The sequence below is a fragment of the Desmodus rotundus genome, chromosome 11 (genome assembly GCF_022682495.2).
Source record: "Desmodus rotundus isolate HL8 chromosome 11, HLdesRot8A.1, whole genome shotgun sequence".
Classification (NCBI taxonomy): Eukaryota; Metazoa; Chordata; class Mammalia; order Chiroptera; family Phyllostomidae; genus Desmodus; species Desmodus rotundus.
In genome coordinates this window covers 91518188-91532507 of record NC_071397.1, presented here as the reverse complement: position 1 = coordinate 91532507, position 14320 = coordinate 91518188, and the positions used below count along the sequence as shown (strand labels likewise).

The following is a 14320-nucleotide window of genomic DNA, read 5'->3' as shown; positions in this document are numbered from 1 at the left end:
TTATTGGTGAAAATGAAAAGTGTGCCTTTTATTTTATGGAAAAAACTAAATGGAGTTTCTGGCCAACCCCATATCACAGGAAATACAAGCCCAGGAAAAGGGGCCTCAACAGAGGGGTAAAAGCCTTGCTGTAACACTGAGGTGAATTGGGGTTTTTTTTCCACTGAATAAAGTTTCCTTGTCACTACATCTGCCCCCCATCCTCTCCCCACCCCCACCCCCCAAGACAATAAAACCCTGGCTGAGTAGTTAATTTGGTTACAGCTTCACAGATCTGCCAAGGTGGGACTGGATCCCTGGTCAGGGCACATACAAGAATGAGCCATTGAATGCATAAATAAGTGGAATAACAAATCTTGTCTGTCACTCTCCCCCTTCCTCCTTCTGTTAAAAAAAAATTAGAAAGCTAAAAAGATGAGTTGTAGCCCAAAAGTGACAAGAGCAACCCCAACTCGCCAGAAAACCAATGGGCTCGGTTGCTGTCCCACCTCTGCCAGGTGTAGGGAGGCCTGCAGGGCGCCCTCTCAGCGTCTCCACCAGCCAAGCTTGCCCGCCCCCCGCCCCCCGCCCCCCCCCCCCGGCTCCGCCCCCGCCACCACCGGTTGGGCGGCTGATGCCCCACCTGACAGTATTACTGGGCCTGCCCGAAGCCGGCAGCCTGTTGGGCACCGGCGTGCTGTGGGCCAGCCAGAGGAGTCTGCGCCAGGCACTGACATCCTTACAACATACACGGAGGCGGTCATATATAACATCAGTGGCTAGAGACTCACGGATCCGTCCACCTCGCAGACCTGGTGGGCCCCACAGTAGGGATCGCGATGGTTCAGACAGTGGCTGTCATTCCTGTCTTCTTGCTTCTGCTCCAAGTCCCCGCTGCGCCCTGCTGTGAGTATGCGGATGGTACCTGCGGAGAGGGGGATGAGCACTAAAGCGGGGACCCAGTGGGGAACCTTCCAGCCGGGCGTGGGCGCGGACCCCACAGACCCCGCGGCCATCATTTCCCTGGGCGTCTTTCTCCTTCACGTCTGCTTAGCTAGTTGTCCCTTTCCAGGCAAGAGTGGCTGTAATTACCAGCGACTCGGAAAAAAAGCCTTACTATTTGTCCGAATGGACGGGGAGTAGAGAAGGGCGGGGGGGGGGGGGGGTACACTAGATCCCCCTTCCCCACGCGCCTTGGATAGCACTCCCCGAACTCACACCCACCCCACAGTACTAACTGCTTCTTCGGAAGTGGGCTCCCTAGCCCCTGGCAACCCGGCGTGAACAGGACAGGGGGCATCCCTGAGGGTAGGACCCCAGGGCAGCTGCGTGCCCCCACTCTGCTCGACAACTATCTCAGCGGGAAAACCCTCCCACTGCCCCTCACTTTCCTCCTCCCCACGTCTCTTACACCCTTTAACTTGGCGCCCTCTGCCGGCGTCCCAGTGACTCACACACAGGACACTTCCTCTAGTGAGCTGCTGCTCCTCACAGTAAGTTTTTACACAATTATTTTGCGTCCTCAGAACACTAGTGTCTCCAACACCTTCCAAGTTTGAAGTGACCCTAATCCCTCCGCCAGTGGCACCTTAATCTCCCTTACCTAAGGACACCCCACCTCCCAGGCAAAAGCCCCCGCACCTGACCCACAAACCTAGAGCTGGAGGGAGAGAAAGCTTTTTTTTTTCCCGCGAAGTGTGCCCCTGGGAAGGACACTCTCCTTCTGCTCTTTGTTCCCAAACCCACTTTTCCCACCTACTGAGGAGGCAACAGCATATTAAGGTCATATTTTCGTATACAGGCAGGAGTCTGCAAACATTTTTTCTTTTCCTTTTCTTTAGATTTGAAAACCTTCACTCTATTTTGAGTTATACTGTTACTCATTGTCATTGTGGGTTTTGTTGTTTTGTGTTTTAATTGAGGTTTACATTCAGTATTATTTTCTTTAGTTTTAGGTTACAGCGTCCTGGTTAGACAGTCATATGCTTTACAGAATGTTTCCCCTAATGTTTCAAGTACCCGCCTGGAACCATACAGAGTTATTACAATATTATCGACTATATTTTCGATCTTGTACATTCATCCCCATGATTATTTTGTAACTATCAATCTGTACTTCTCAATCCCTTCCTCTTTTTCACCCTGTCCCCCAAACCCCCTCCCAACTGGCAAACATCAGTCTGTTCTCTGTATCTCTGAGTCTGTTTATTTAGATTGTTCTTTTTAAGATTTTATTTATTTTTAGAGAGAGGGAAAGGGGGAGAGGAGAGGGAGAGAAACATCAATGTGTGGTTGCCTCTTGCACGTCCCCTACTGGGGACCTGGCCTGCATGCAACCCAGGCATGTGCCCTGACTGGGAATCAAACTGACAACCCTTTGGTTCTCAGGCTAGCACTCAATCCACTGAGCCACACCAGCCAGGGCTAGATTGTTTTTTAGATTGCACATATAGGTGAAACCATATGGTACTTATCTTTCTCTGACTGACTTATTTCACTTAACATAATACCTTCTGGGTCCATCCATGCTGTGGCAAATGGTAAGATTTGGGGTACTTTTTTATGGCCCAGTAATATTTCATTGTTTAGATGTATGTACCACACCTTTTTTATCCACTCATCTATTGGTGAGCACTCGGATTGCTTTTGTATTGTGGCTATTATAAATAACGCTGAGATGAAAATAGGGGTGTATACATTCTTTCAAATTAGTGTTTTGGCTTTCCTTGGATACATACCCACAAGTGGAATCACTGGATCATCGGGCAGTTCCATCTTTAATTTTTTGAGGCTCCTCCATACTGTTTTCTGCAGTGGCTTTTCTGTATTTTAGTTGTAATACCAGTTTGGTCCTGGGAGAAGGTGAATGTAACCACCACCTGCTTCATTGCCATCTTGGATCTACCTTCCCGCAAACTTTTTCTATAAAGAGCAGATGGTGAATGTTATGACCTTTGCAGGCCACTCACACTTCGTGTCTATATGGGCTAAACACCTCCATGTTTGTGATGGAAAAGCAGCCAAAGACAACATGCAAGTGAATGAGGGACCAGATTTGGATACTGCCATAGTTTGCTGCCACCACATTTATGGTGTCGCAGATATGGGTGCCCTGTCCCTTAGGAAATCTTCTCCCAGGGTTCCTCCAATGTGTGTTGAGGAACCAGAAACATGCCCTGTTTTGTCTGTGGCTTTGGGGTGGATGAATGTGAGAGGATGCGGGTCCCACAGGTAAGCACCCCTGCTCCTCTCCTTTCTGCAGACTGGATTCCTTGATCAAAGGGACTATGAGAGAGACTGCAGGAAGCCATAGGTGTGAGCGCTGAGGGTCCTTCTGGTGCGACATTTCTGGTGTCAAGACCAGCACCACCTGCTTCTGCATCTCATTGGTTCCCAATGACCCTGCTCATTTCAGTGCCTCAAGCATCCCTTCTATCTTATGACCTTGGGCTTATGTGACCTAATGACATTGATGATGAACAACTCCCAGAGTCCATAGCCAGAGTCCTCATCCCTACCAGACCCTAGCGCCCTACCTTTAGCCTCTTTAAATGGTGAGGATTACCCTGATGCAAGTGACATAGCCTTACCTTTGTATACTAGGGGACTTGTTGTGATTCTTCAGTAAGGGTGCCATGAAGTCCCCCTAGCACCGTGTCCTACCACAGATACCTCTAGTGTCATTGGTCTGCTTATGGCCCTAGAACAAGGTCCAGCCACACACATGTATTCACTACTGCCTATCACTGCTTTCATGCTAAAACAGCAGAGCTGAGATCTATGTTCTGCAAAGCCTGAAATTTCAATAGATATCCCTTTATATAAAGTCTTTGGACTAGGCTGGCATTTAAATAGAGGTAAGAAATTACCACACCCCTGCGATGTTAGAGAGGTCTTATGATTCATACTATTCTCTGTCGTTTCATCCAGGGTAAGATACTGTTTTAACAATCTATTTGGAGGAATCATTTCTTTCCTCCAAAAGGTTGTACTAGAATTTTCCTACTGTGAGGCCCTCAGAATGAGGCCCTCATCCTACAAGGAATTCCCTAACTGCAATGATTTTCTGTTCTTGCTATAAGTCTGGGGAATGTGATATGACCACAGTGTGGGTTGCTGAACCAAATGACCCCAGTGTGAGTAGGACCTGGGACACGTGTCTGTTCATTATCTGGGCCCCCACCCCATGCACCACTTTAATAACCATGATCCAGTGATATATCTGATCTCTGGGATGACGTCCACTCACACAGTAGGTCCATTATGAGTGTCTGGTAGCTTCCATTTCCCATTGTGCACTTACTTGAGTTAAGGGCTATATGGTGCTTTGGGGAAGGCTGGAAGGAGTCATTGCACTTTCTGTCAACTTGAAGGGTTCCTCCTCATTGGAACCAGGTCTCTTCTTCTAGTGATGGGTTCCAGGTCAGAGAAGTTGAGAAGTGGCTTAGTTCTTAACACTCGACCAAGGATCCGGCCTCTTTTTTGCTTACTACTTTTAGCCTCCAATCACCCTTCTTTGTGTGTTTGGTCTGTTTGGGTTTTTTATTTAAGTCCAGCACTCTCTGGGTTCACGGTCCCTCATTTTTCCCTAGGATCACTACATTCTATGAGCCCAAGGGACAGGTTTCTGTGGGCCAGGCCCATGGCTAGCATTCCTACCTTTCTGACCATTTCAATAATGGCAGCCTGCCTGCTTGTTGCAGATGAGCGCCTCTACCTCAAACGTATTATGTCAGGATTTTTCATCTCCATTACCACTGGAAGCCCATTCTGGAACATCATCTCCACTTCCTAATTCCTGCCATTGAGGTAGTCAGCACTGAGATTCTTGCTAATGATATTGCCCTTCTCACTACTGGGGGTGAAGAATTTTATCTCTCCCCTTCTGGGTTCTTCTGGCTGGTTTAATAATTAAGTGAACATGAGAGAGATTAATAGGTGAAAAGCACATTTTAATATGGTACATACGAAGAGTTATAGAAATATAGACCCTTTGAAGTGACCTAAGTAGGCAGACTTTATACATTTTAAACAAGGAACAATAAATTTGTGAAGAATTGGGAAAGCCATTTGGGCTTGGAAGAGTAAATTAGAAATGAAGGAAGAAGGTTTGATTATACACCCCTCGTGGCTGTGAATTCTCTGTCGATGGGGCTGTGGATGTCTGTCTACCTCCCGGCACAGGGAGGGTCCCCTTCACATGGCAGGTTCATATCCTCCTCTCAGTGGGACCAAGGAGGGTCAGAGTATCCTTCTTGCACCAGCTATTTCTTATGTAACTTTAATTCAAAACAATCACTATGTCAAAGTGCCACATTTGGGGGTGACCTGCCTTGTACCCCATCATCGCCATGCATTCTGAATAAGCTTCATAAACAAAGAGTCCTTCAGGCCTACCCTTGAGCACAGTTGGTGGACACTTTCTGGCTGTTCTGGCTGTTCATACTATATCCGTTCTGATATATGTATTTCTTTGAATCTTTTAATCTCTCCCTCTACTATGTGTCATGGAAGCTCCTAATATCCTATTTCATGCCATGTAGCCCTCCCTTTTCCCAAGACCCATCCTAGTAGCAGGTTATACCCACTCCCGGGATGGTCCTAAATCCTGTGACCTACAGTTGTCACTCTCCTCCTCCATCATTGGATTCCCTTCCCAGCTCACCCCCACCATCATCCAGCTTCCTCAGGATCACCTGCCTTTGTATTCTCCCATCTCCCCAGAGGGCACTGGGCTAGTTTGTGACAGTCCTCTGTCATCAAGACCATTTCTCCTCTGGCCAGCCTGGCACATCCCTGTACTGGTTATGGACTGACTGATGCTGGGTGTTGGGCTGGTGGGAACAGAGAGGACACATCTGGAGATGGGTGGTTTCCTGGCAGACAGAAGCCGCTGGTCCTGCTCAAGCAAGGGAGGGGCACTTAGCCTTCACCTGGTGATGGCAGGGACTGGGCAGGGGCAGCGCTTAGTCTGACAGCCCAGCATTCAGAGGAATGCTCCTGCCGTCATAGGGATGGGGAAGGGGTGCCTTGGGTCCTGTGCTTCCAACACCAGCCGTCAGCTGAATTTTTCTTTGCAGATGTGCCCTCTGCCTGCTACACATTCACCATCACTCCTAAGCCCAGTCCTGGACAATCATGGTGTGAGGTACAAGGACAGTTTATTAGAGGCACATTTTTCAATTACACCTGTAGCAGCCAGAAGTTTGAACCCATTGGTACCCTGGGGATGAAGTTGAATGCCACAGATTTCTGGAATCAACTGGTTGAACGTTGGAAGGAGCTGGTGGAAGAGCTCCGGAAAGCACTGCTGGACTATAAACAGAATATTTCCAAAGCTCGTAAGTTTGCAAGATCCAGGGTAGAAGTAGACAGTGTTGTAGGGTTAGGGAACAATTGTGTTTTTGTAAATATTGGAATTCTATCCTACCCAAGAGGCCCAACAGCCAGGGTAGGACACAGCGGACAGATCAGGACCAGGAGATGGGGGAAGCAAAGGGCTGGGTACTAGGTGGGATAGAGCATCTGTCAAGACCCAAGGCTGACCTCTTTCCTGTTGGGGTTGGGGACAGATCCTTTCTCCCTGCAGGGCAGCATGACTTGTCAGCTGGAATCCAATGGACACCGCAGGGTATTCTGGGAGTTTAGCTGCAATGGACAAAGTTATCTCCGCTTTGAGTCGAAGGACAGATCCTGGAGAGAGTTGAAGCCTGGATGTAAATCATTAAAGGAGACACTGGACAGTGCCAGAGATCTCCTCCTCAGGATCTCAGCTGGAGACTGTGTGAACAGGCTTAAAGAGGCAGAAGCTCTGGACACAAAAGGTAACTGTGCAGAGGGGAAAACTTGTAGACCTCTGGAAATGGCATTGACACTGTGTGTCTGTGTGTTGTGTGTGGTTTGAGAAAGTGATTCATCTGTAGTTAGTTCTTTGGAGAATAACGCCCACAGGTGTGTCCCACATCCCTCCTTTCCCCTCTCACCTCCTCACTTCTCTCCCTCACTGCACAGAGCCTTGGACCACTCACTGGATTTCCTGCTGACCCCAACTGAGAGGGCCTCGTTCTCTTTTCAGTCCTGTTCCCGGCACTGTTCCCTCTTCTCACATCACTTTTCTCTTCGTCTCACCTGCTCTATTTCTGCAAATCCTTCAATACCACCTCAAATGTCAGCTCTGCGAGGACTGCTCTACCACCTTCCTCATGTGTCACCTTCCCTTCTCTCACAGCAGGAGGGACTGGGTATGTTGGAACCCTGCTTCCCCCATTGGCTGTAGGAGCCCAAAGGGACGGGGCCCATCTCCTCTCTTTGTTCCAAACCCAGGGCCTGCCACAGTGGCTGCCACACGTAGAGGGGTAGCACCTGTCCGCATCATAGGGTCACCTGGGGCAGCAGGGCTGAGGGGGCGTCTCCTCAAAAATGGGGTCTGGACAAGGCTGACACTCTGTTGTTTCCCTTGCAGCTGCACCAACCACGGCCCCAGCCACAACTCCGTCCAAGGCCATAACCACCACAGCTACCACCTCAATCATCCCTGTAATCCTCACCTGCTTGATCATACTCGGCTATGTTCTGTTGTAGTAACAGGTACAGAGGGCAGAACTGAGTGGGAAGTGAGGGGCAAATGGCCTGCAGTGAGGACAAGGAAGGTGACTTCCCACCCATCTCCCTCCCCCTCACTGAACCTTCTTGTCCTGGAAAGGACACCAAGAGAAGAAGACCTAATATCACTTGATAGCAGGCAGTTGGACAAGCTCAGCCCTGAGAGCTGCTGTCTCCTCTCTGTTGGTGCCAGTGGGAAAGGCAGGGGCCCACACCAAGGCCTAAGGCCTGCTGATGCTGCAGGGGTTTAGTGATTCAGTCCTGACTCAGACTCTGTTGGGAGAGAGTATTTGGGCCCAGTGTGGGTGGTGTGGGGACAGCAGGCACACAGGGCAAGGCAGTGCTCACATTCAGGTGAGGCCAGCATGGTGGCTGCAAGTGATGTGTCCAGGGGATGGGGACTATCCAGGGAGCTAAGAGGAGGGGGCCTGGGTCTAGTCCCAGGAAGAGGGTGGAAGGGCTTGCAGACACAACTCAAAAGCCCGGGGTTCAGGACCATGTTCCCAGAGAAAGTGGCTTCAGAAGGGCCAGTAAGGAGTTAGGCCAACAGTAAAGACTCTGAGGAGGCATATAGTAAGGTTAGAGGAGGCCACTTCTCCTTGCACCCTTGGGACTCCTGGCCAAATCCTGGTGTGATCACCTGGCAGCCAGCACCCTCCAGAGCCCAGATCCTGAGACACAGTGGGGCCCTCCCTGCCCTGAGCAGAGGTGACAGGGGAGACAGGTACAGCTGACCATGAATGGATGGAGCAGGGCTGGGACCATCATACTGAAAGCTACCTGTGCTGCTAGTTATGAGGCTGGGAGAGAAGGGAAAGGAGGGGTGTTTGTCTGTGACCCTCCCCAAGGCTGGAGGAGTGAGGGTGCAGGTCCTCCTCTCCATCAGAGCTGCCACCGGTCCTTCAGGCCTTGCCATCCCCGGGAAGTCAGGGCCTAGTGAAGGGAGCAGACTGATTTATCACTCACTGTAGTCTCCAGCCCAGATTGTCTGTAGGAGGGCCTGGCACTGACTCTGTGATGTGCAAAAGGTAGGCAGAGGTTGGTGCAGGGTGCTGGCTCCAGGGCAGGGGTAGCAGGTTCAAGGGAATTCATGACCCTAGTGAGGGCAGGGTTCAGGATAGGGAGTGACTAGGGTGCTATAGCCCCAGGAGAATGGCCCCAGGTTTTCACAGAAGAAACCTACACTTTCCCAGAGGAACCTACACTTGCTCTTTTCTGCAGCCTGACAATGCTGCCCAGAAGCCCTGATAGTATGGTCTACCTCAGAGATGCTGCCTTTTCAAACCTTCCAGGTCCAGGGACCACCATCAGATCTTGTGTCCATTGCATTTGCTATTGTCCTTTTAGGTGCTGGGTTTTGGGGGGTTTTGTTTTATTTTGTTTTGTTTGCCTTATATTGCTAAGCTGTATTCACCATATGAATATACCAGAACTGTTTACTCAAAATACGTTACTGATCACTTGTGTATTTTCTAATTTTGGCTATTTACAAAGAAACTGAAATTAACATTTGAGTGTATATCTTTTATTGGATATCGTTTTCAGTTTTCTTCGGTGAATACATAGGCATGGAATGTCGGGGCCTTATTCAGTGCTTTTTCAAAATATATGATGCCAGTTTCTTTTGGCGCTAAGAGGTGTGATTCCTAAATCTGAACTTGAAAAGCTTCAATAAAGAAATCTCATCAAAGGGAACATTTTCCATCTTCTCCTTTGTTTGTGGAAAATCAGATACATCTCTGCATGATAACTTTCTTCATGCAAATGATATTGCCTGAAAGTACTGAACACAGGGATTCTTTCTGTGTCCTCCAAAATAATCATGCATTTAAACAAATAACAAAATCAGCCCTGGCTCTTATGGCTCAGTGGATTGAGCACTGGCCTGCAGATCAAAGGTTCACTGATTTGATTCCCAGTTACGGTTGCAGGCCAGGTTCCCAGTGGGGGGGCGCACAAGAGGCAACCACATATTGATGTTTTTCTCCTTCTCTTTCTCTCTCCCTCCCCCTCTGTTGAAAAATAAACAGAGGGCTTCCAGCCAAGATGGAGGCGTACGTAGGTAGACACAATGTGCCTCCTCGCACAACCAAAAGAAGGACAAGAACCATTTAAAAACAAAAAACAACCAGAACTGACAGAAAATTGAACTGTATGGAAGTCCGACGACCAAGGAGATGAAGAAGAAACATTCATCCAGACTGGTAGGAGGGGTGGAGACAGGCAGCCGGAGCAGAGAGGACACGTGCCAAGGCTGTGGCTGGCAGACCCAGCAAGGTGGCGGATTGTGGGACGGGGCAGGCCAGGCTGCAGCTAGCAGACAACACAAAGTGGTGGCTGGCAGCGCCTGTGGCCCCACATTCGCGTATAGATAAACCCGGAGGAAAGGCAAGGGAGTGAAGCAGACTGCGCAACCCAGGGCTCCAGCGAAGGGAAATAAAGTCTCAAACCTCTGATTGAAAACACCTGTGGGGGTTGGGGCGGCAGCAGGAGAAACTCCCAGCCTCACAGGAGAGTTCGTTGGAGAGACCCACAGGGGCCTAGAGCATGCACAAGCCCACCCACTAGAGAATCAGCATGAGACGGGCCCAGTTTGATTGTAGGTAGTGGAGGGAGTGACTGAAATCTGGCAGAGAGTGGAGGAAGCACCATTGCTCCCCCTTGGCCCCTCCCCCATGTACAGCGTCACAGCACAGCGACCAGCGTTACCCCGCCCTGGTGAACACCTAAGGCTCCTCCCCTTTATGTAACAGGAGCGCCAAGACAAAAAAAAAAAAAAAAATGGCCCAAATGAAAGAACAGATCAAAGTCCAGAAATAATACAATTAAGCAACAGAGATAGCCAACCTATCAGATGCACAGTTCAAAACACTGGTAATCAGGATGCTCATAGAATTGGTTGAATTTGGTCATAAATTAGATGAAAAAAAATGAAGGCAATGCTAAGAGAAACAAAGGAAAATGTACAGGGAACCAATAGTGATGGGAAGGAAACTGAGGCTCAAATCAATGGTGTGGACCAGAAGGAAGAAAGAAACATCCAACCAGAAAAGAATGAAGAAACATGAATTCAAAAAAATGAGGAGAGGCTTAGGAACCTCCAGGACATCTTGAAACGTTCCAACATCAGAATTATAGGGTTGCCAGAAGGAGAAGAGGAAGAACAAAAAATTGAAAACTTATTTGAACAAATAATGAAGGAGAACTTCCCTAATCTGGGAAAGGAAATAGACTTCCAGGAAGTCCAGGAAGCTCAGGGAGTCCCAAAGAAGCTGGACCCAAGGAGGAATACATCAAGGCACATCATAATTACATTACCCAAGATTAAAGGTAAGGAGAGAATCTTACAAGCAGCAAGAGGAAAGGACACAGTTAGCTACAAAGGAGTTCCCATAAGACTGTCAGCTGATTTCTCAAAAGAAACCTTGCAGGCAAGAAGGGGCTGGAAAGAAGTATTCCAAGTCATGAAAGGCAAGGACTTACATCCAAGATTACTCTATGAAGCAAAGCTATCATTTAGAATGGAAGGGCAGATAAAGCGCTTCTCAGATAAGGTCAAGTTAAAGGAGTTCATCATCACAAGCCCTTACTATATGAAATGTTAAAGGGATTTATCTAAGAAAAAGATGATCAAAAATATGAACAGTAAAAATGACAGCAAACTCACAGTTATTAACAACCACACCTAAAACAAAAACAAAAGCAAGCTAAGCAAACAACTAGAACAGGAACAGAACCACAGAATGGAGATCACATGGAGGGTTATCAACAGCAGAGTGGGGGGGTGAGGGGGGAAAGGTACAGGGAATAAGTAGCATAAACGGTAGGTAGAAAATAGACAGGGGGAGGGTAAGAATAGTATAGGAAATGTAGAAGCCAAAGAACTTATAAGTATGACCCATGTAGATGAACTATAGGGGGGGAATGTGGGAGGGAGGGGGTGGGCAGGATGGAGTGGAGTTGGGGGGGGGGGGAATGGGACAACTGTAATAGCATAATCAATAAATATATTTAAAAAAGAAAAATAAAATTAAAAAAAACCCCAAATCATATTTCTGACTGTTTTCATTAGTACCTTATAATTATATTTATATAAGCACCTCTATATTATTAACAACTTAATGACTTTGCGCTTTCATTATATAACCCAGAAGAGAATGCATAGCATTTTACTGGTCCTCCATGTTGTGGAGTAAATATTAGAAATGATTCTGCCACGTTTCTGGTGGAAACAGAGAATTTAAGTGTCACCTGTTTTTCTCCTTCCACCTGGCTTTTTAGCAGCTAACAAATTATTATTTCTTTGTTTTATTTTTCAATTACAGTTTGCATTCTATATTATTCTGTACTAGTTCAGGTGTACAGCATAGGGTTAGACAACTGTGTATTTTACAGAGTGGTCCTCTTGATATTTCTGGTATCCCCCAGCCCCATGCATAGTTATTACATTATTCTTGGCTGTATTCCCTCCGTTGTAATTTATATCCCTGTGACTAATTTGTAGTTCTCAATCCCTTTACTGTTTTCACCAGCTCTCCAACCTCCCTCCACTCTGGCAACCATTAGTCTGTTCTCTGTATCTGAGTCTGTTTTCATTTTGTTTGTTCATTTATTTTGCTCTTAGATTAGATATGTAATTGAAATAATATAGTTTTTGTCTTTCTCTGTTTGACTTATTTCAATTAGCATAATACTCTCTAGGTGCATCCTTGCTGTCAGAAATGGCAAGATTTCATTCCTTGTTATGACCAGGCCATATTCCATTTTATATATGGAATACAATTTTTAATCCAGTCATCTACTGATGGGCACTTGGGCTGCTTCCAAATCATGGCTGTTGTAAATAATGCTGCAATGAACATAGGGGTATATATGATCTTTCAAATTAGTGTTGTGGCTTTTTCACATATACAGCCAGAAGTGGAATCACTGAGTCATAAGGCAGTTTCATTTTTCATTTTTTGAGGAGAATACACACAGTTTTCCACAGTGGCTGTACCAATCTGCCTTCCCACCAACAGTGCACGAGGGTTCCTATTTCTCCACATCCTCTCCATCACTTGTTGTTTGTTGATTTATGGATGGTAGCCAGTCTGACATGTGTGAGGTGGCATCTCATTATGGTTTTAATTTGCATCTCTGTGATGATCAGTGACATTGAGCATCTTTTCATGTCTTTTGGTCATCTGTCCTCTTTGGTGAAGTGTCTATTTAGGTCCTCTGTCCAGTGTTTAACTGGGTTGGGTTTTTTGGTTTTTTGTGGGGTTTTTTTGCGTTAAGTTGTATGAGTTGTTCATAAATTTTGGGTATGAAACCATTTTTGGGTGTATCTTTAGGGAATATTTCCTTCCATTCAGTAGGTTGTCTTTCCCTTTGTTGAATGTTTCCTTTACTGTGCAAAAACATTTTGGTTTTATGTAGTCCCATTTATTCACTCTTTATCTGTTTTCCTTGCCCGTAGAGATATGTCAGAAAAAAATATTGTTAAGAGATTGTATTGCCAATGTTTTCTCTTAGGAGTTTTATGGTTTTGAATCTTACATTTAAGTCTTTAATCCATTTTGATTTTCTTCTTGTGTGTGGGATAGGAAGGTGATCTAATTTTATTTTTTGGCATGTATCTTTCCAATTTTCCTAACACCATTTATTGAATAAACTGTCTTTACCCTCACTGTGCTTGTCCAATATCAATGGACCACATAGGTATGGGTTTATTTCTAGGCTCTGTACTCTGTTTCATTGATCTATGTGTCTGTTTTTATGGCAGTTCCAGGCTGGTCTAATTACTATGGACTTGTCGTATAGTTTGATATTAGGTAGCATGATACCCCCAACTTTCTTCTTTCTCAAGATTGATGTGGATATTCAGGTTTATCTGTGGTTCTTAGAAATCTGGAACTAGAACTATTTGTTCTAGTTCTCTGAAAAATGTCATTGATATTTTCATAGGAATTGTATTGAATGTACAAATTGCTATGGGTAGTATGGAATTTTAACCATGTTAATTCTTCCTGTCCATGAACATGGTATATGCCTCCATAGATTTGTATCTTCTTCAATTTCTTTCTTTAGTGTCTTATAATTTGCCAACTACAAGTCTTTTACCTTCTGTTAGATTTATTCCTTGGTATTTTTAATGCAATTGTAAATGGGATTGTTTTCTGAGTTTCTATTTCAAATAGTTCATTATTGGCATATAAATATACAACCAATTTCTGAATATTTATTTTGTATTCTGCTCTTTTATTGAATCCATTTATCAGTTTTAGTAGTTTTTTGATGGAATCTCTAGGGTTCTTCCTATTTAGTATGATATCATATACAAATAATGACAGTTTTACTTCTTCCTTTCCAATTTGGACAACTTTTATTTCTTCTTCTTGTCTGATTGCTGTGACTAGGAAATCCAATATTATGATGAATAAGAGTAGTAAAAGTAGACATCCCTGTCTTGTACCTGATCTTAAGGAAAACACTTTTTCTTTTTCCCCATTAAGTTTGATTTTGGATGTGGGTTTGTCAAATGTGGCCTTTATTGTGTTCAGGCATTTTCCCACCATTTTCACTTTGCTGAGAGTTTTTATCATAAATGGGTGCTAGATTTTGTTAAATGTTTTTCTGTATCTATTGATATGAGTATATGATTTTTATTCTTCATTTTGTTTGTGTGGCATATCATGTTAATTGATTTTTGAATATTGAATCATGCTTGCATTCAGGGAATATATCCCACTTAATC

The 14320-nt window shown here is 45.7% G+C and overlaps 1 protein-coding gene across 2 annotated transcripts; it reads left to right on the top strand.

The window, feature by feature from the left end:
- The first annotated feature begins 760 nt into the window (after nt 1–760).
- Nucleotides 761–11336, top strand: LOC123478891 (UL16-binding protein 1). Of its 2 annotated transcripts, XM_045189051.3 has the most exons (5): nt 761–885; nt 6060–6320; nt 6552–6803; nt 7442–7566; nt 9612–11336. In XM_045189051.3, the coding sequence occupies exons 1-4, from the start codon at nt 819–821 to the stop codon at nt 7558–7560; spliced, it is 699 nt and encodes a 232-aa protein (XP_045044986.1). In that variant the 5' UTR covers nt 761–818; the 3' UTR covers nt 7561–7566; nt 9612–11336. The 2 variants fall into 2 exon arrangements, with proteins under 2 accessions (XP_045044986.1, XP_045044985.1); XM_045189050.2 differs by lacking the exons at nt 7442–7566; nt 9612–11336 and adding an exon at nt 6991–7140.
- Nucleotides 11337–14320: the final 2984 nt, after the last annotated feature.

Bases quoted from the DNA above. Each gene is read 5' to 3' on its own strand.
- LOC123478891 (XM_045189051.3), top strand. From the start codon at position 819: ATGGTTCAGACAGTGGCTGTCATTCCTGTCTTCTTGCTTCTGCTCCAA. The intron at 6,321-6,551 runs GTAAGTTTGCAA...GGTTGGGGACAG, and splicing joins ACAGAATATTTCCAAAGCTC to ATCCTTTCTCCCTGCAGGGC. The intron at 6,804-7,441 runs GTAACTGTGCAG...TTTCCCTTGCAG, and splicing joins AGAAGCTCTGGACACAAAAG to CTGCACCAACCACGGCCCCA.